The following is a 20,151-nucleotide window of genomic DNA, read 5'->3' as shown; positions in this document are numbered from 1 at the left end:
TGTTTTGGGCATATCTTAAGTTACTAATCCACCTCAACAGGTTCGCCCTGAATTTTTCAACCCATCCATACATTTTTCACGAAGCAGTTGATGAGAACAGTCATTAGATTGTTTTTCATTGTAAGGAAATGACAGTATACCACTGGTAAACTCGAGGAAGGCGAGTGTGTCTTACAGTCGAACCTGTATTAAGCGGCAACGTATAAAGCGGACATCCTGTATTAAGCGGTCATTTGTCAAAGTCCCGAATTCTTTCCCATTTAACACCATAATTAACACCTTTATTAAGCGGTCGCGGTCACCCTTTATTAAGTCCCAACGGCCTGTTTGTAATGTCTTCCACGTGTAACAAACGATCACTTAATTAAGGCGGAACCACCCAAATAAGACCAAGAACAAGCTTTCAAGTATATTTAATCCTTGTTCATCTCCCGAAAAATTTATTATCTTGGTATCGCTGCGATATATGTCGATATAACGACAAATTCTCTCAACAAATTGGCGGTGAAATGCATGTTAGCCAGAAGGGAGAATATCTCAGTTGAAGGTTTTAGATTTGATTGAATTTCGTAGAAAGTCGGAGATTGTCCGGCAGCAATCGTTGTCCGAGTCGCGCGACGTCGGCTGTGCATAAGTCACGTGACTTTGTTTGAGTAACCGCGGTACACCAAATCTTCTCGCATCCAAAGATGTCGCTGTTCAAAGCGAGAGATTGGTGGGCCACCTATGCTGGAAGCGACGAAGAATTCGATCTGGGATGCTTGTGTGTGGCAAATATCGACAATAACGGCTTGCAGTTGGGTAAGTCTTCGAGATGTTAGGCTTTCTTTTAAAATCTGTTAAACATCGGCCAGGTATTCGTGTGATGTTTAATGTGGTTGTCATTATGAAAGAAGGTAAATTAATCTGTGGAAGCTTTATTGCCATCCCTTGGCTACATAATAATCAGTTTTAGGGTTGCTATATTTTTGTTTTAGACCTCTCTCAAATCAACGATTTTCAAAGTACGTGTTCATTGCGGAACAGTTGAGGATGACCTATATGTGATTATCACTTAGGTTACCTATCAACTCAAGCCATGTTTTTTTAGGCTCGTTGCTAACGGCACCAATCGCTATGTTTATGTATGTATCTGCGTAGATTGTGGATCGTTAGAAACGAAAATACGTTATTTCTAAACAAACCAAAATTCTGTATGGAAGAAATCTGATTATGCTCTTAGAGGTGCATCGTTAAATTATCATATTTCTGTATTCGTCTATACACACTTTTAGAGCCCAAGCTTAATTTATATAGAATTGTTAAAGAGATCATGTGTATATTTTGAGCTTAAATATCTTGTACCTGACTTTGTTTTGGTGGGAAATTTTTTAACAAAAATTTGTTGGAGAACTGTGGATAGACTATGGCAGAAAATCAGTTTACATTTTGTGCCTCGAGACAATACCCATGTTAAGTGGAAAGAGCTCAACAGAGGCATTCATTCATTTAACAGTTATAAGTAGATGTGTTCTTCAGTTGAGCATCGTCAATATTCTCCAGCAGCTGGGTTTTCACCAGCTACTTGTTTCTGTGTGACTTTGATGAGACAAAGCAAGCAACCCTGTCTTGATCTGAAGTAAATGAAACCTTTCTTTTACTTTTTGTACATAAACAAAAAGATTGATGGAAAGACTGAAAAGAAAACAATAGGTGATTACAAGTGGAATAGATGCAAGCAAAATTTATGCTCCTGCTATTTTGACACTCACTTGTTTCTAGCAAGCTACTGTCTAAAAACTCTCTGGAGAAAACTCTATAGTTGGGGGAAAAAATTATGTGATAGAAAACCTTGACAATGATGCAGTGAAAAGAGAAAGAAGCTGTTGGAAAAGTTGGTTGCTCTATCCATTCAGCCATTGTTCCAGTGTTAATGTTGTGAAAGTAGTATTGCAATTCTATCTCTGTCATTTTTTGTCTGTTATGTTTCTATAAGAAAGTAAACATGTACTTGGCTGTTGTATCGTTGACCCTTTGACCCCTAAGAGTGACCAGCATGTAATTTCTTCTTAAGATATCACTCCTGAATCACAAATTAAGGTCATGAGAATAAAGGAAATGATCACCAACTAAAAAAGATCTTGATTGTTAGAAAAATTCTCCTTGTCAGCACCTTTGGAAATGTATAGAGAACAGTATGGAGAATATGCATACTGATGATGAGTTCAAAGGGTTAAAAACAACATTTTCAGGTTAAAATGATCTCAGGCTAGTTTAATTATAATTAACAATTGGTTCATATGTCAGCATGCATTCATCAAGATCTGAAGCATGCGGGAAGTTTGAGAGCATGAAAGATGCGTAAGAGTCGCTTGAGGCATAGCCAAGAGCAACTCTAGCTTCTTGAATGCTCTCCAAACTTTCCAAGTGCTTCATATCTTGATGAACGCACAGCTGACGTATGAACCAATTGTTTTGTAACATTTTCCAATTTTTTTTCTCGAGGGATTTGTTTGCTAACATAGGAATATGAAGCATGCTCACGCAATTGAATTTGATTAAACAAATTTACTAGCTATGTTATAACTTAATTTGTTTAAGGTTTGTGGTTATGTACCTGAAACCGAGGGAAAAAAACAAGTCAATTAAAATTTTTACTTAAAGTTTGTTATTAATCATGACCATTACAATTTTGTTGACTATGATTGGTGCACTAACAGCATTTTTTTCCACTAACTATTTTAAGAGTTATAGGTAGACAGTGTAATCAGACAGTTGGCTGTAATTTGACACCTGAAGCAGCCAATCATACTAAGTCCACTCAGATAAATCCATCCATCTCAGAATTGATCACAATAACCACAGCAACAACCACTTATCCTTAAAAAGAAAAAAAACTGGGGAATCTCCTAAATGGAGGAAGTTTTAACTTTACACATTGTCTCCTTTGGGGATATTTGTTCTAGATGTATTTTTTTTTCCAGAAATTGTAATGGTTATGATTGATTGTAAAAGGTCTTCATGTCATCCAGTTCTGTCTGCAATCATACTCATTATTAACAAATCGGATTGCTGCTTCGCAGTCCATTAGTTTGTTAGTTGCTCTTATGATTGCAGACTGAACTGGACTCCACTTAGTCCTATTACCATTACAAATTCAAAGACAGTTGTTGTAGAAGAACCAAGTAAAAGCAAATGATTAAGTGTTCACATGTGTATTTTTCAGATAAAATTATAGTTGGTAGTTTTCATGGAATCCTTAGAATTTATTGTCCCAAGCCGCCTCATTTTACACCAGATGATCTTATGTTGGAGGTACAGCTACAACAGCCAATTTTGCAAGTGGAAGCTGGCAAATTTGTTTCGTAAGTCGATGGAATAATAATTGCAAATGTTTTACAACTTTCATGCTAGCAAATCCCGCTAAATACAGTGTAAGCTACATGTATTAAAAATAGTAATGTTTCATTGATTTCTATTCAGAGGGGTTGATCAGTTACACTTAGCTGTTCTTCATCCAAGAAAACTTGCTGTTTATAGCGTGTCAGGTAAGCCAGTGGTATCATATTTATTTTCCTGATTATGATTGTTTATTCTTTTGAAGTTTGTTTACCAGCTGAATGATTTATGCTCAGTCAGTTGTCATTCAATACACCTTCTCTGCCATTAAGTTGCCGCATGAAACCAACAAAACCTGTGAATGAGATGGTTGACACACTGGTTCAATATTAGCTGGTTTAAGTCTTAATTCAATCTATATGTACATGATTACAGTAACCATAAATGAATAAAGGGTGTAAGTTTTGAAAGGAACTGTGGTGCTGCATTAGTGGGAGAGTATAACAAGCTTTCATTGGTATTATCATCTGAGTTGATAACATGAATTGGCCACCATTGAGAGTTTCAAGGCTGATGCTACAAGTGTTAGCCCCTCATCAGAGCAATGACAAGGGGCTAACACTCGAAATGTCAGCTTTGAAACTCTTAAGAGTGGCTAGTTTATTTTTTTTAATTCAGATGATAACACCAAAGTACCTTGTCATTAATTATCATAGTTACCCAAAACACAGAAATTAGAATTAAATTTGAACAGAGGATAACATTAAACCACAACTGAAACATGTAAATAATTTTGTATACTGTTGAAAAGTTAGTATTTGTTGATTCAGTTCATAACTTACAACATTTTTCCTTTTTAGTTGTTTCAGGAGCTGTAGAACATGGAAATCACTACACACTTAAGATGATGTATGAACATATTTTGGAAAGAACAGCGTATAATATGACATATGGCCCTTTTGGAAGTGTCAAAAGTATGCCAATTTCATTTTATTTCAAAAATTATCATTGCGTACTGTGAAGTTAGGTTGTTGCATTTTCTAATGTTGTTTTTTTCCAAGCACTCTCTATTAAACTAACACAGATGTTGGTCATGCGAAAACATGTCTTCCAAGTAGGAGGACTTTGTTGTCTTTCTGAAAATTGCAAAAGTAAAGGATGTAATAAAGTATACTTCCTTTGACTGTATCGAAGCCATGTTATTAGGTGTAAATTTTTTCTGTAACAAGAAGGCAGTGCTTTGAAATTTGATAAATATATAGTACCACTCAAAAGTAAGTTGACAGTCCCTCAATCCACAATCCTCGATCCTTGATTCCCAATCCTTGATTCCTGATCCTTCCTCCTCGATTCTCAATTCTCAATAGTTTCAAGTATTGAGGATGGTTTTTTGAGTTGAGACTGTCAATTTATTTTTGGGCAGTAGGTAGCATTTAAAAAATATCTGAAGGTAATTTGCATAATAATTGAGACAGAATATGTGGTTACATGTAGGTTGTCTCTCTCAGTCTATACTATTTCTATGTGTTGATTTCTTTGGTTGGTCTTTTTTCAGACAAGGACTTCATATGTATCCAGTCCATGGATGGAATGTTGTCATTCTTTGAACAAGAGAGTTTTGCCTTTGGGAGATTTCTCCCAGGTTTTCTTTTACCTGGTCCTCTGAGTTATGTGCCAAAGACAGATTCATTTGTAACCTGTTGCTCATCAAGGCTAATTGAATCTTACAAGTAAGACTTTTTCCTGAAGCAGTTCTTATTTAGACTAGATTGTTGCCTTGGTTTGACCTTTACTGTAACTCCCAAAATGTTATTGTCAATTCTCCCCTTCAGCTGCTCCACATTTCCTTGTAGATTAGTTGCAAGAAATTGGTGTTAAATCAAGATGACAATTTCTACCTGATAAGTTTGAATATTCTCATTACATGTATGCTGGATGGTTTATGGATATTTTGAGGAGAAGTAACATGTTAATCACTTCTGGGGGTGAAAGGGTTAAGAGCTGGCAATGATTTCTTGAGAACTTACCCATATGTACACAAACTTGCTGTTTATTGAAACCCAATGTTAATTTTTTTTTCTTATATTTTTCTGTTCTCTTGTGTTGTAAAGTTGAACTTCTTTTCCTGTGGAATTTATTTCATAAGCTTAGAAGGTCCACAGCTCTCTTGAGATGTAGATATTAAAATACACAGCTTAAAACAAATTTGTAGATGACTGTGGATATATGAAAATCATATTTGTGAATTGTGGTTTTATGAAATGAATATGAAAGCGATCTCTGCAGTGCAATGCTCTATTAAGTTTAGTAAGAACCAACATAATTGTGTGGAGCCTAGAATGCTTTTTATTTTGATTAGTTTATTTCAAAAATTAGAGTGGTGACTGATTGTGAACCATCAGCTGTCTGAATTGATTCAAGAAAAGTGTCTGGAAAAAGCACCACTGCAGCTTCATTTATTACAAACACTATAGCTGGCAGGACCCATGGGTGATATAAAGTAAATCTTTCATTCTGATTTGCTAACCCAAGGCAAGAAGATGGGTCCATCTTGCCAGCTCAGGAGGATTGACAAAAGAACTCTGCCAATATCCAGCCCATACTGCTTGGTCAATACCACATATGTACTGAATATTTTTGCTTTTTATTTCACAGATACCAAACTCTTGCTGTCGCAACAGATGCGAACACAAAAGAAGATATTGGAAATAAAAAAGTTTCAGGAAAGAAGTTAACTGTAAGTCACTGTGAGATGCAAAAGCTGCATATATACTTGTACATTATAACTTCTAAATAGTGCCAGGTATTTTGTGTAGTGCTGCCATCTGTATCATTCCTAACAAATTTGCGCAATGTAAGTCAGAAATTAAGAATATGCAGCAAACCTCCTCATACAATTTCATACTTTCTTTTGAATTTTTACCGTGTCAATTTGCCATCATGTAGCATTTATTGACACAAATTATGATATTTTTTGACATTTTAAATCACAATTTTTGCATTACCAGCCATTTGCTCAGTTGCATGTTTCTACATGTTGAATGAGATGCCACAGAATAGTTAGGATAGCTTTTAAACAAGTACTTCAGGTTGCCTGAGTTCCAATGAGGTTTATTTTGCAGATCGACTGGTCATCAAATATTGGTGAAAGTGCAATAGACATAGTTGTTTTCACCAATGCAAATGCACCACTATCAATTTATGTTTTAGGTAAGAGATATAAAGTTGTAATGGTGATAATAATGATATCAGATATGATTTTTATTAATTTATTATTACCATTATTGTTAATATTATTAGCATTATATTTATTTTATGCACCAATCAATTTGAAGCTTCAACTTCCCCCACCCTCCCCTGGGCAACACCACCAGGTAATCTCCCCAAAGGCATTTGAACTTTTGAAGATGGGTTTATTTAAATTCCCACCCCATGTGGCAAAAATTGTGTTCAAATGACCAACCCAATTTTCTTCTAAAAGGCAAAGACTTTCTTCAAAGAGACCAAGCTTCAATATCTAGACCTTGCACGAATCTTTTCTTCTGAGGTACTTGCACACAAAAGTGAACTGTTTACCTCAAACACCTCCATATTTAAATATTTGACACTTGTGTTTGGCTGGAAAGACTTGACATTCCCTGTTCAAATTCCTTACCCCAGCTGCGTAAGGTTCAAATTCTCTACCCCCTAGGCACAGACAATGGTCAAATTCCCGTGGGTTGTGGGAAGGGATGTTGGAACTTCTAACAATTGGTACATTAAAACTGTCACCTGTCTTGAATTATTTTGATTTATTATTGTCAAATTTTTGAAACTACAAGATGAAAGGCTGGATATGTTGTGGTTCAAAATATTATTTTTTATCGGTTTAAAAATTCAAAACCATGATTATTTTTTCCCAAGGTTCCTTGAGGTTTTGATAATTGATTAACGGATCTAAGATAAACGAAAATCAAAATTAAATTCAGGATTGAAAGTTGTTAAACCAAAGCAAATTCTAAACACAATTTACATGGTACAGTGTACATGAAAACTTAAATTTATTTTGTTTTGTCTCTAGGTGAACGCTCATTGTTTTGTCTTAATGAGAATGGATCAGTTAGATTCATGAAAAAATTTGAATATAATCCAAGTTGTTTCATTCCGTACAATTCAGGTAAGAAAATATTGTTAAATTTCCTATTAAAGATAGTTTTAGCCTAGACTAAACCCAGCATCATACCAGCCACAAAGTATTTTCTCACAAGCATTTGATAATTTTTCATTAAATAATGGTTTTACAACAATTCTTAACGATTGATGCGTTGTCCTTGCACTGGTTACTTCCTTGATTTTTTTCTCTTTATGGAGACTGAGATAAGCTGCAGTACCTTTCAGAAAATTGGTGAAAAGAGCGGATTACTCTAGTTTATCTTAATCATGGAATTAGAACTACTATACTAAAAAAAGTACAGTAGTTCTAATTCCAAGATTAAGATAAACTAGAGTAATCCGCTCTTTTCACCAATTTTCTGAAAGGTACTGCAGCTTATCTCAGTCTCCATAAAGAGATGCAATGAGGATTGTTGCTATGCAGCTAGTCCAGTACAGGTTACCCTTAATCCTTTAACTAACTTGGGTGACCAAAACAGAATTTCTCCTTACAATACCACTACAATATCAAGCAGACAGGTATTGAGAATTAAGGAAAATGTAAATTGGGGGATTGTTGGTTGATCCAATATTACATTCTCCAAACTGAGATCTTAAGAATAGTGTGAAAGAACGTAAGGATAATTAGTTAATTTATGAGAAAGAGTTAAACTTCTTGTTAGGCCCCCTGAAAGTTCACCGGGATTCATTTATTCTCCAAAATGGACACAGGCACTGTGAGAGTTTACACGTGCGTGTCTTGCCTAAGAATAAAAGAATGACCATGGTTTTATAAAGAATTCTTCCACAAGCTCGCGTTGGATATAAGATGATAGATAGCTATAATCATCTCGTATCAAACGGGCGTGAGTGGAATAATTGTTTTATTGAAAACGCGCCTAAATATAGATGAATCTTCCCAACTCCATTTTGTAAGAACAAATGGAATGTTACAATTTACAAAAACGCTTCCGTTTTAACTCTTATTCATGCGTGCACATGCTATAACGGCTCGTAATCCACGAACGCCAAGCCAATGAAAACTCTCGAATTGCATTATCCAATGGTCCAGTTCTTAATGGAATATATTATTTTGACCATCAATCATTCCTTCTCTAACCTGCTTTTCAGTGGTGGAAGGGACAGTTAATACTCTGGTAGCCACTTACAACAAGACGCTGATGATATACCAAGACGTTACACTTGCATGGGCGGCGCAACTACCCCACATTCCTGTTGCTCTTAAAGTAGCTTCATTTCAGTAAGTTGATGGAAAGATTAAGGTGAAAAAAACAACTGAGGCTACTTCATGTTGGTGTTTTGCTGAAACTAACTGTATTAGAAAAGACATTGCTTTTCATAGGTTTGTGTAAAGTCTTAAAAAAATACCATGGGAAAAAATATACCATAGACAACGAATCTATTAGTATTTTGAGAAGCTCCTTTTGTCAACAGAGAGTTTCTATTTAAAAAATGTCGCAGGGGTCTGGTCTGGTTCTTGTTAAGAAGGTCACAAGTACACAGAGCAGAACTCTTCTTGTATCGTACTCACTTGACTCGTAACGTACGCAACAATCGACATCTGTTCACGCGCCCGCTTGTGAAGTATTCCGTGAGATCTCCAGGTTTTGATAGTCAGTTAATGTCGGGACGGGTAAGAATCAATCAGTGGGTTGGGTGCGAAACGTCCGTGGGTACGAAACGACTGGATACCTAATAAGTTACGAAACTGTTCTCCGCAGTGAATAAAAAGAAAGTTTTACCCCCATGGATATTAAGGCAGAGAGATTTTGTGTCAGCGGAAGAATTTTCCTGATCTTGGATACCAAATGAGCTTTGGTTGAGACAAATACAAATGGAAATTTCTGTGATCCAATTTTACGGTGAGAAAATTCTGTTACAGTGACAGATTTTCTCAATCATTCTGCGTTTCACCAAAGCGAGCCGTGGCGATTAGTCAGTCACGAAACACGCTTATGAATGATCTTCTTCTTTTTTGTGAACTTTTGCCACAGAGAATTACAAGGTGTAATAGTGACACTGGACGAAGGAGGTTACCTTCATTGTGCCTATCTGGGAACTGATCCCTCCATGATGGTGACACCAGCCCCTGAGGCAAGAGATATAAACTATGAGGTCAGTACAAGAGTGTTTTTTTGTTTTTGTTTTTTTTTGCGAGTGTCATCGAAGATACAATGTAGATAGGGCAATTTTCAATTGAGTGTCGAAAATAATCCGCGATTGCACTGGCTTTGCTTTACGTCGTTCTGTGATTGGTCCAGGAAACCTCGCACCAATCTCTCAGTCAATCAGATGCAAAACTGAAACCAATCATGACTTGGTCGCTAGCGTTTTCCAGCGCTTTCCCGCGCTCTAGGCAGTTTAGTTGTGTTTACCCTGGACTCTCATTGGCTATTAAAGGCAAAAAAATTTACCGACTAGCCATTGCTATTACTTTGGTTTTGGTTTAACCACAATCAATCAAAGAGCGCATAATTCATGAATCCCGCATACTTGTAAACATCTACAATGATATGGTATTAAAATATACGTATTAGATTCTAACGAGGTGCAGTTGCACTTAATTTTGAAATTCAGGAGGCAGATGTTGAAATGAAAGAGTTGCAAAAAGAAATAAGAGAATCTACAATTAGTTCAGGTGAGGAAAGGACCAATTATTGCACAGTTAGCGGATGATTACGTCTGCTTTAAGACTGTGGAGGATGTTTTGACTTTATGATGAGCATGGGAGATTCAGGATGAAAGGGAGGCAGAGTTAAACCCTGGTGGTTGTGTTGTTATCCTGCAGTGGGAGATCTAGGAGTAGGGTCCACCGGGGGGATCCAGACCTCCCCTTTCTCCCCCCCCCCCTCCCATTTTACGTCTTGTCTAAATCCAAAATTCTTCCAACGATGGGATCGCTTTTTTTTTGTTTAATGCACTTATTTTGAAAATTTTCAGCTTATATGAGCTCTAGTGTACGTTGTGACTTCGAATCAAATACTGTATTTCCCGTCTGGCCTCCACTCAGCCAATAAGAACACAGTATTTGCCAGGCTATCCTGAATGCATACATTTGACTCTTTTTGTAGAAATTCTACCCAAAGCACAGCAAAGAGAAGACCTTGTTATCTCTGTCAATGTACCAACAAGTTTAGACGCAGTATCGGTAAGTAAAACACTTACCATGAGTCGCTCATCTTTCATCTGTAGTTTAAGTCTATATGTGCTTACAATTTTGATGAAATAGAATTAAGCAACAGTAGAAAAGAAGCCAGGAAACTTCAGGCTTCAACGGGAGTCGAACCCAGGCCTCCTAGATACTAGGTGGGCGCTGCTACCATCTGATCTACGAAGCCTCACTTTGGGAGCGAGGCAATCATGAGAGAGTTTTTCTCTTCCGTGGAAGAATCTGATCACAATTTAGTCAAATAAATTTTATTTGATCTGCTGATGAAAATCAAGAACAGCAACATTTGATCCTCGCGGATGTGCTGCAATTTCAGCAAATGTCTGCAATTGCTCAATTTAATAAGCGCAGACCAGCGCAACTTCATTATAAACATGACATTGATTTTACAAATTTCTGTGACCAAATTCAATCTGATTCCTTTTCCAAATGTTGCCCCTAAGATATTAGTTTCATAATCTATGAATTTATACGTAATTACCTTTCAATCAGTGTAAGTTGGCATTTTGAGAATGTGCTTTGTGTAAGAAGCATCAGATCAAGCATAGCGCGGTTAGTGACGGTGGAGGGGACATGATATACACAAAGGGGTGGGGGCCGGGAGAGCTAAAAGGCTCTTGCTGTCCTTTGTACCTCCATCCTACCCCCCCCCCCCCCCCTATGTTTATCCCTGGCTTGTCCCGCTTTTTCGCTCAGTGTTTACCCAAGAATAAGGGTCAGGAACAGTGTATCCAACTGAACTAAGTAGCGTAGAAATAACGCGCGAATCGAGTATAAATATCAAGAGATATCGAACAGCTAGTGATTTTGTGTTGTAAAAAAACCTGTTTAACTGCTTGGCTGCGTGTGCTACGCTTCTTTAACAGCTTCGCTTTTCGCTCCTAATTAGAAATGCGCATAAAATTGAGCAGTTGCTTGCTAAATAACTTATTAGACGTTTTGGTGTGTGGTATCACTGAGTATTTTTACTCTTTGTTTCACTCTTTGTTTTTATTTTTGACTCGCCTCTACGGGCTCGTCAAAATACAGCAAACTTGTAAGGACACTCAGCGATACTACACACCAAAACGTTTAGTAAGATATACTTACTGTTCAATAAACTCGTCTCAATTTCTTAATGGACGTGTTTTAAATCTGTGTTTACAGCAAAGTACAATAGATGAGGGCGATGAGGAGACATTCCCATCGATTACAGTAACGGTAAGTTTTTGACAGAAAGTAGATATAAATATATACGTGTAGCTGTACCCTCCCCTTCCCCAAGGGGGAATGTTACTCCTTGGGGGGGAGGGGAGGGTACGGCCACGCGTAGGCTAGAATTGTTAGCTATACAGTACACGCGTTTCTCGGCTCCCGCGGGTTGGTTTAAGACGAGTCGGAGGTAGGTTTGCCAAGAGTCTGGCACTACAAAATCTGAGTTAAATTCTAACCTGCAGTCAAGATAATATCAACAGGCCAGTTTCTCTTGCCAGCGGTATATTTGTCTTGTCTTGGCGAGTTAGCGTTACGAGCTCGCGATCGTATATCTTGCCGGCCACGTTTGACTGAGAGTTCGAGTAGACGATGAGGGGAGGGGTGGAGAAAGACTCTATTGCTTTACTCCCTTCCCTCTCCTTCCTTTCTGACCGTCGTAGCTATAATTTTCACCGAGAAAATACTAAGCACGCCGGCATTACAGGAAACATAAATTCAACATGAATTGTCTCTGAAGTTTGTTTTTATGAAAATCACCTTCATCACACAAGGCGACTTATCGCAGCGACTTGACCGCACAACGATTTGTCATCTAGTGTGTACCGACCTGGAACCCGAGTGGGTAATCCAATTATTATCCTGCTTTCCCAAAGGAGATGTATCGTTCGTCATTGTTAACAAGAGCCTGTCTCCTCCTTAGATCACTCTCAAGTCACAAGCACCAAGTCCCCTAGAAAATGTAGTTCTTAGTGTCATATCCAGTCCCCCCATTATGTGTAACAGATCATCCATTGTCTTCCCTATTATCGGTGAGTAAAAGTGTCATTGTTGATGAACTACGAATTAAAGATAAACTTTTGATATTGGACAATAATTTCTAAGTGTGAACTGTTAAATTTATCACCGCAAAACATTAAAAATCGACAACCGCAGTATAGAAATTTCGCAAAATCATCATGCTACGTTACAGTCAGTAGTATCATAACTCAGGCGTTCTTGAGGCCTGATTCTTAAATTCGGGTTTGTTCGTCTCCATTCACAAATTACAAATTTGAGGCTTAAAAGCGCTTATATAAGTGCAAATATTTTCCCATGTAGGCCTCAAGGTTTTCAAGTTGAAAAGCAGGTGGAAACACAATGTAAAAGGGATGGCATTTTTCTCATCCTTTTCAAAAGCTTCTAACATGTATTCATGGTTGCGAATTCCACATGCAGTTACATACATATGAAAACCGTAGGGAGATTGAACCTACATTTCAACCATTACCAGCGCTTGAGTACCCTTAGATATTTGTCGAGTTTGACTTCTTAATTATTTCTATGAAGATACAGCCTTGCTGTAAAGAGTACCATTATCATCGTATTGTTTTTTTCTGTCGTTGTTTATTCTCAGGAGATAGAAGTGAACCCGTATCTGCAGAGATCTCTTTCTATTCACGTGGAGGATCTATTCCTTGTTCGTTAAAAGCCCAGGTCACGGCAACGTACGTTACAAACTCTGGTGAGTTCACTTGCATCCCGTTCTCATAAGATTGAACTTAAACACAAGAACTCGGGGAGATTAAACGACAACAACAACAACAACAACACTGTCTTGGGAGGTAAAGGATCAATGGAATGAGTAAGGGATACATTTTCCAAATATTCATCAGAATGTGTGAGTTCTTAAACCTTTTTGCAGCTTATCGTAGTTTCTGTCAAAATTTAGGTACAGCAGGGGGATTGCTAGTCATTTTGGTGATGGAGATAGATGTTCCTTACTTTGAGGACTTCGAGAGACGAGTGGAACCTGTAACTGAATTTAGGATCGAGAAAAATACTGAGCAATCAAAAAGAGCCCGGTTTACAGAAATCTACATAGCACATGTAAACTTTTTCTCACCTCAGTTTTTGTGTTCATAGAGGCTCCACGGGTCGCCCAAACAGACATTCATTTCCCGTTAGCTGTTGTCTGTAAAGGATGTCCGCCAGTAAAAAACGCAACTCACAAGGTAAGGATCAAGGACGAAATTATGACAAACTCTATGGGGGGCGAAAGAAAGATAAATATGAAATTCTATACTCTGAATTCAAAACCTCGAACGGACGGGAAGTCTTGTATTTCCGTGATTTACAACTTTGTGTACCCTGGCACAAATGAGGTCCGACACTGTTCGTGTCCACCCTAAATTCTCTAGATCGGAAGTTATTTCTTTAGCCCTTTAACCTGTAAGAGTGACCAGCTTCTAATTTCTCTTTACAATATCAACCCTGAATCGAACATCAAAGTCGCAAGATTTAAGGAAATGATCACCAACTTATAAAGCTCCTCATTTTTAAACAAATTCTCCTTGCCAGGGCTTCAGGAAATGTATAGAGAACAGTAGAATATGCATACTGATGTTAGGGTGTACAGGGTTAATGGTTAGGGAGAGATAACCAGGTGTTTTAAACGTTAACACAGGAATGTTAGTAATATCAACAAAACTAACAACAGTCAAAGGAACGACTAAGACAAACGAACAAAAGTTTTCGGTCAAAATTGAATTATTTTTTTTCTCTATGCCTTAGCTTACTTTAGATACCAACAAACCTCCTGTGAATCTTGCTGAAATATTTCCCGGTAGGTCATTGGTTGCTGTGTTATCAGTTGCTCTGTGGGATATTTCGGGATGATTTTAAAGCTATCAAGCCGGTTATTTGAAAAGCAGTTAACGTAGATGGTGCATCACTGAACAACCAAAATATCGAGTTCCAAACGCTACTTCGCAAAGAACACAAATATTGTCGATAGTATGGCACACAATGTCGGCAAACAATATTGCTTAACCGATGTTTTTGACGGTGTTACGCAACGATGCCGTGGTCGTTTCTTGCTTTTTGTGAGGTAGATGTCACATAAACAACAATATATTATATTTGACATGATTGGAGAACACCAAAATGAAACAAACTAAGCAAAACAAACAAACAAACATACAAGGATGGAGACGATTACAACAAATGGAGAAGTTCAAAACTTTTGGTCCACTTTCGTTTCGAGTCCCACGAACTGCAACTTGACTACTTGACTGTCCGTATCGTTTTCTTTTTGTAGATATGGTAAATGATGCTGTAATTCCGATGGCAGCAGTTGGCATAAAGTACTTTGGTGGACCGCTTGTTACAATCCTCGCTTCAAAAACATCACGTATGTATAATAGCGATATACACTAGATTGCAAAATTGTTGACACCTAAATCCCGTTACATATGAACGATGAGACCCACCGGCTGTATGGGTACACATGTAAGTGATAACTACATTTAGTTGAACGCGGTAAATGGTAGAGGCCATTTTCACTTTCCTAAAAGAAAAAATATATCATAGACAAATATTCCTCATAAGGATAAGGAGGAAAGGATAGAAAAAGTAGAGCACTGACTTTGTACTGAGCAGACACTTCCCATAAAGCCGTTGGGTCTTTGCTCATCGTTCATAGATTACGCTTTTAGTTGCCAACGATTTTGCGATCGAGTGCAAGTCAGGTTTGAATTGTTTCTACTTCCAAATCATCATTTCACCTCTTGTTTCCCTTGTCACGGTACTGCGATTTACTACATAAAGTGAAAAGAGCCGTGTCTTTTCTTTTTAGAAAGATACAGAATCCAGTGTGACGTGTTTCAGGGAATGTGGCTAGTTCTACATGAGGTTTGCAAGAGGTTAGAGGCGCACTTCAAAAAGAATAAGGTAAAACCAACAAGACATTATAAAAAGACTTCGCATCTTAATTTGTTTCTTTCATAGCCGAATGTTAACCTCATGAGGTTAAGGAGGGGTGCACTTTTATCGTTCCCTCTGTCTATCCTTTTTTGGCCACAGCTTTGCATTTTTTAGTATGTGTAGTGATCTTGACGTTGGGCAAAGATTTTCAATAAAATACTTGTTTGTTCACGTCGTTCTGTGACTCGTTTGTGTTGATAATTTCAATCATGTGATCTCTTTGTAGGACGCCGTTCAATTTCGTGCATCATTCATGGGCCCGTTGCCTCTACAGGAATATTACGAACTGATAGATGCTCATTTTGAGGTAAGTGCCTCTCTCAGTTGTTGTAGACTTTATCATGAAATGTGCTTTATACCAACACTTTATAATCTCTTGTTTCTACCTATTGTTCATGTATTTCTGTCTCTCAATACTTCTTCAAGCCGCTCTATGAAAGTGGATTTGAGTCAGCCGTGGCAATTTAAAATACATTCGCTCTGGCGAAGGGCTAAAACTCGAAAATTCAGTTTTAGAAACGTCAACAATGCATCATCCAAGAGATTATCCAGTTTATAATCTCTTGCATCATCTGATTCACAGCAACGCTGTAACCAAACGAAGTACCGCGAGTTGCTATCACAGCGGGCTCAACAGTTTCGAGCAATTCAAAGAAGATTGTTAACAAGGTTCAAAGACAAGACCCCGGCACCACTTGCGAACCTCGACACTCTTCTTGACGGGACTTACAGACAGGTACATAGAATAAAGAATGACACTGGAGGGTGTTGATGAAAAAATAAGTCGCTCTTATTTTACTTGATAAGTTAGTATGTTACGAGTATGAGTGCGAATTTATCGAATAGCGAATGAACAGGACGTAACTAGCTTTTATTATTACGTCAACTTTGTTTTTCTCAAACAAAAACATTAAGCCTTTATGTGTGCGGTATTTCTTTATGATCTTATGATCAATTGGCGTATTCCTGATTTTAATGGTTGAAACTGGGACATTTCAACTTTCTTGATGGTTCTTTTTGTACCGAGGAAAATTTCAAGAGATTTCTAGAATTGTTTGTTCCGTGTAACTTACCATCAGTTAGAATTGAACGTAAGGTTACATTTCTGCTCTAAACGTCAATCAGCTAGCATGCATTCTGGTAGAAAGCCATTTAAGATATAAAATTATCTTCCCATCCCAGCTCCTCGCGCTTGGAGAGGCCGATGAGGAGTGCGAACGAGCCATCGAAGCAGCTTCATATAATCTATCATGCGGAACACGACTTATTAATTTCCTTATCAAGTAAGTGAGGGCCCTCTTGTCAGTAATAGAGCACTTGCGATTGCGTGTCGTAGAATAAAACTGAAGTAATGACGACAGCCAATCAGAAGATAGAAGAATATTACAACAAGCCGGTGAAAACGCAGACAAAAGACTAGAAAACTGCTTATGACGCAAGAGTTCACGAGTGACCAAGTTTTGCGTTGTACTTTTGCATCTGATTGGATTAAAAAGTGGCGCGAGTTTTCTGGACCAATCGCACAGTGACGCGAAGAAAAAAACAAGGCAGTCCCTTATTGCCTCTGACGCTCGCTTGAAAGTTGCTCTTTACGACACAAGAGAATATGTAAGAAAACGTGAAAGAATTTTTCTCGAGCGGGATTAAAAGAAACACTCCACTTCGCGTTAGCGAGTTGAATTTTTCGCACTTGGATGTGGTTATGAACGATGTGTTTTAGGCAAGGTCTGTGTATTCTTTGCGTGACATTCCGTACGAGGATCGAACGCAACTTCATGGCATGTTACGCCATGCAGGCATCATATGTCACGCCATATAGGAATTTGTTCACGTCACCTGTTTTCATCTTTTTTAATTACTCCACAGGCTTTGGACCAACATGTCAGATAAAGATTTTGAGGTTCTTCAGACTGCGCTTTCTCCCGAAGTATCTGAATCACGGGAACAGGTATTTTACAATCGTATTTTTTTATTTTATTATTATTTTTTTATTGTTTGTTCTTTATTTTGTCATTTTTTAATTATGATACATTGGTGAAAATAACAGAGGAATTACAATTACATTAATATGACATACCTGAAGATTTAGCATGGAGCGAGGAAACCCGTAGAGAAACCAAGAGACTTATGCGAGCTACAGGCTCCTAGTATTTTACAAAAGTGAGGTATCGGTTTCATGGCGTGATTTAAGTACAAAATATATTCGGTTAAAAAAGAAAAGACACATACATATAAAGGAACAACAAAAGAGAAACAAATTTTTGTCGCGAACATTGTGTGGTTTTCCCTCTCTGGCAATTTTTAAATCACTCGTCTTCTTCGCATCCATAGTTTGAAATGTCAGGTGACATCCTTAAAAAAAAAAACAAGAAAATGAAAAAGAGAACTGAAAAGATAAGCTTTGATAATTTTATAGCATTCATAATTCTCGCAAACTTTTTAATAATTATGTGGGCTCAACGGAGTTGTTAAAAACAAATCAAAACAAAAAAGCAGACACAAACGAAAAGCAAAAAGTAAGTAGATAAAAACAAACGTAAAAAGCGACTACTGCCAATTTCAAGTCGTGTATCTGGTTTCCATTAATCAAATAGATTCCATGTTTCCGTGTGTCTGTTTAGTAATAGATCACAGATGACGTTAAAATGTGGTAAGACCGAAAATTTAGGACACCAGGCGCAGCTGCGTGTGTCGCTGATGTTCTTACCACATTTTGACTTTTTTTGCGATCTTTTATGGTATCGAGCCACCGCAACATGGAATCAATTTGTTTTAAATAATAAAAAAGAAAAAGGTTGCTAATGGTGACGTCATCTAAGCGTCTGCCCTCCAATGCATCTTGGGTAAGAACCAATCAAAATGCGTGTATAATTCAGCTTATCGTGAAATATCAGCTGATTTTCCAGGAGTCGTCCTTGCTTTGGGGATCCACTTCTCCTCCTCCCTCCAGTCAATTTACAATTCGTTTTGGTGAACGTAAACTGTGCCACAAGTACTCTTTCTTGTAACGGTGGTAAACAAGTTACATGTGTAATTCGCTGTTAATTCAGATTGTTGAAATGCATCGCTTATGTAGTTCTGTGTTTTTCCTTCTGTTCAGGGCTGGGAGGAAATTACAGATGCTGCAATTACGCACCTATTGCGGACCTGTTTGGCAAAAAGTGCAAAGGATCAGGCTGGTTAGTGCCTCCGTTTAATTTTAAATTGTCTCTGATTTAATGAGTCTTAACGTTGAAATAATTTTTTGGAAAAAAAAAAGAGGTTTGGAATTTTTTGCAAAAAACTTGCACCAACCGTGTGTACAAATCTCGCTCAGTGTTCTTTGACTCTGCCTACAGTTGGTGTTTCAGCCATGAAGATTCCTAAAGATACAAGCAAGCTAAAGAAACACATTGCACTGATGTGTGACAGGCTCAATAAGGGCGGCAAGCTGGATTTATCTCTATCATCCCAAACGGGCGAACCCCTTGTACAGCAACAACAACAGAAAGCGGTCACACCGCTAGAACCGCTCAGCGAGATGCAGGAGGAAGAAGATGAGACAGGTATAAAACGCAACAGATGAGATTTTCATTTCTTTTCACAATTTTAATTCACTTTCTAACGAACAGATATTGAGTACATCGTATAATGGAAATGATCTCAAAATAACGGCGGGTTCGAGTCAATTGTTCCACGCCTTACCTTTACCCTTACTGGGTAAAAAAAAAATTGTTTGTCTTCCTATTTGATAGACCTACGCGCATGTTGGCGGGCCCACTAGGGCGCCAAGCACAAGCACAAGCACAGTAGTCAGTTTATCCCACGCAACCTGGGGTAAAGCTTTAGCCTCGTGTACCTCTGGGCTCGATACCAGACTTACTGACGATTATTTGCTTTGTTTCCAGATGGTTCATCCGCATCCTCCACGTTAGACAGCGACCGTTCGTCTGAGATCTCCGACACCGAGTCTGTGTCGAGTGGCGGGAAGGTGCCACCTCGATTACCGCAACTCAATCACTCACGGAAACCTCCGCCAGATTTGAACAAGAGACTACTGGTTACTCCCGGATCTGATGAAGAAAGTATGGTGTTGAAAGGAATTGGTGCTGCGTCCTTGGCGAATGGTTTACCTGAAGATCACGAAAGAGCATTGTAGCGCAATCACTGGCCTCTGATGGTTACACAACGCATGTTGGTCACTCCTGTCATTGTCACAGCACGTCCGCTCCACAACATGTCACACCAACATGTATGATACACACGTGGCAAAACACTCTTTGTACAGTCTCCTTGAGTTTGTCACGCAAAATTAAACAAGAAGCAATCTAATGTGGGTGCTTCCTTTAAGTATTTAAAGATTTGATGTACAACCATTCCGAATAATTTTACGTTCAGGATTACATGTTTTTAAAGTACAACGTACCCTTTATCTTTGGAAAACATCTTTTTGATATCCCGTGACTTACCATTTTTTTTTCTTGATCTCATTCGTATATGGCCTGCTTAGCAGGCAGGGCTCAATTTATCCAGGGGCGAGTGGTGATGATGATGTAAGCCGAGCGTACGCAGCGAAAGTTGATTCCCATCAATAACTG

At 38.1% G+C, this 20,151-nt stretch overlaps 1 protein-coding gene across 1 annotated transcript; it reads left to right on the top strand.

Annotated features, from left to right (window-relative positions):
- Nucleotides 1-673: 673 nt before the first annotated feature.
- Nucleotides 674-19,885, top strand: LOC131790189 (protein PTHB1). The gene is made up of 26 exons (XM_059107372.2): nt 674-801; nt 3,206-3,344; nt 3,463-3,527; nt 4,179-4,292; nt 4,874-5,048; nt 5,974-6,055; nt 6,441-6,528; nt 7,379-7,474; nt 8,581-8,710; nt 9,465-9,585; nt 10,048-10,108; nt 10,542-10,618; nt 11,786-11,839; nt 12,534-12,642; nt 13,227-13,334; nt 13,736-13,824; nt 14,384-14,435; nt 14,910-15,002; nt 15,447-15,541; nt 15,801-15,881; nt 16,158-16,310; nt 16,757-16,857; nt 17,441-17,522; nt 18,675-18,753; nt 18,913-19,119; nt 19,462-19,885. Exons 1-26 carry the CDS (start codon nt 690-692, stop codon nt 19,710-19,712), a joined length of 2,814 nt encoding a protein of 937 aa, XP_058963355.2. The 5' UTR covers nt 674-689; the 3' UTR covers nt 19,713-19,885.
- The last annotated feature ends 266 nt before the right edge of the window (nt 19,886-20,151 follow it).

The sequence above is a fragment of the Pocillopora verrucosa genome, chromosome 13 (assembly GCF_036669915.1).
Source record: "Pocillopora verrucosa isolate sample1 chromosome 13, ASM3666991v2, whole genome shotgun sequence".
Lineage (NCBI taxonomy): Eukaryota > Metazoa > Cnidaria > Anthozoa > Scleractinia > Pocilloporidae > Pocillopora > Pocillopora verrucosa.
The sequence above is the reverse complement of the archived record's forward strand: the minus strand, read 5'-3'. Positions and strand labels throughout refer to the sequence as shown.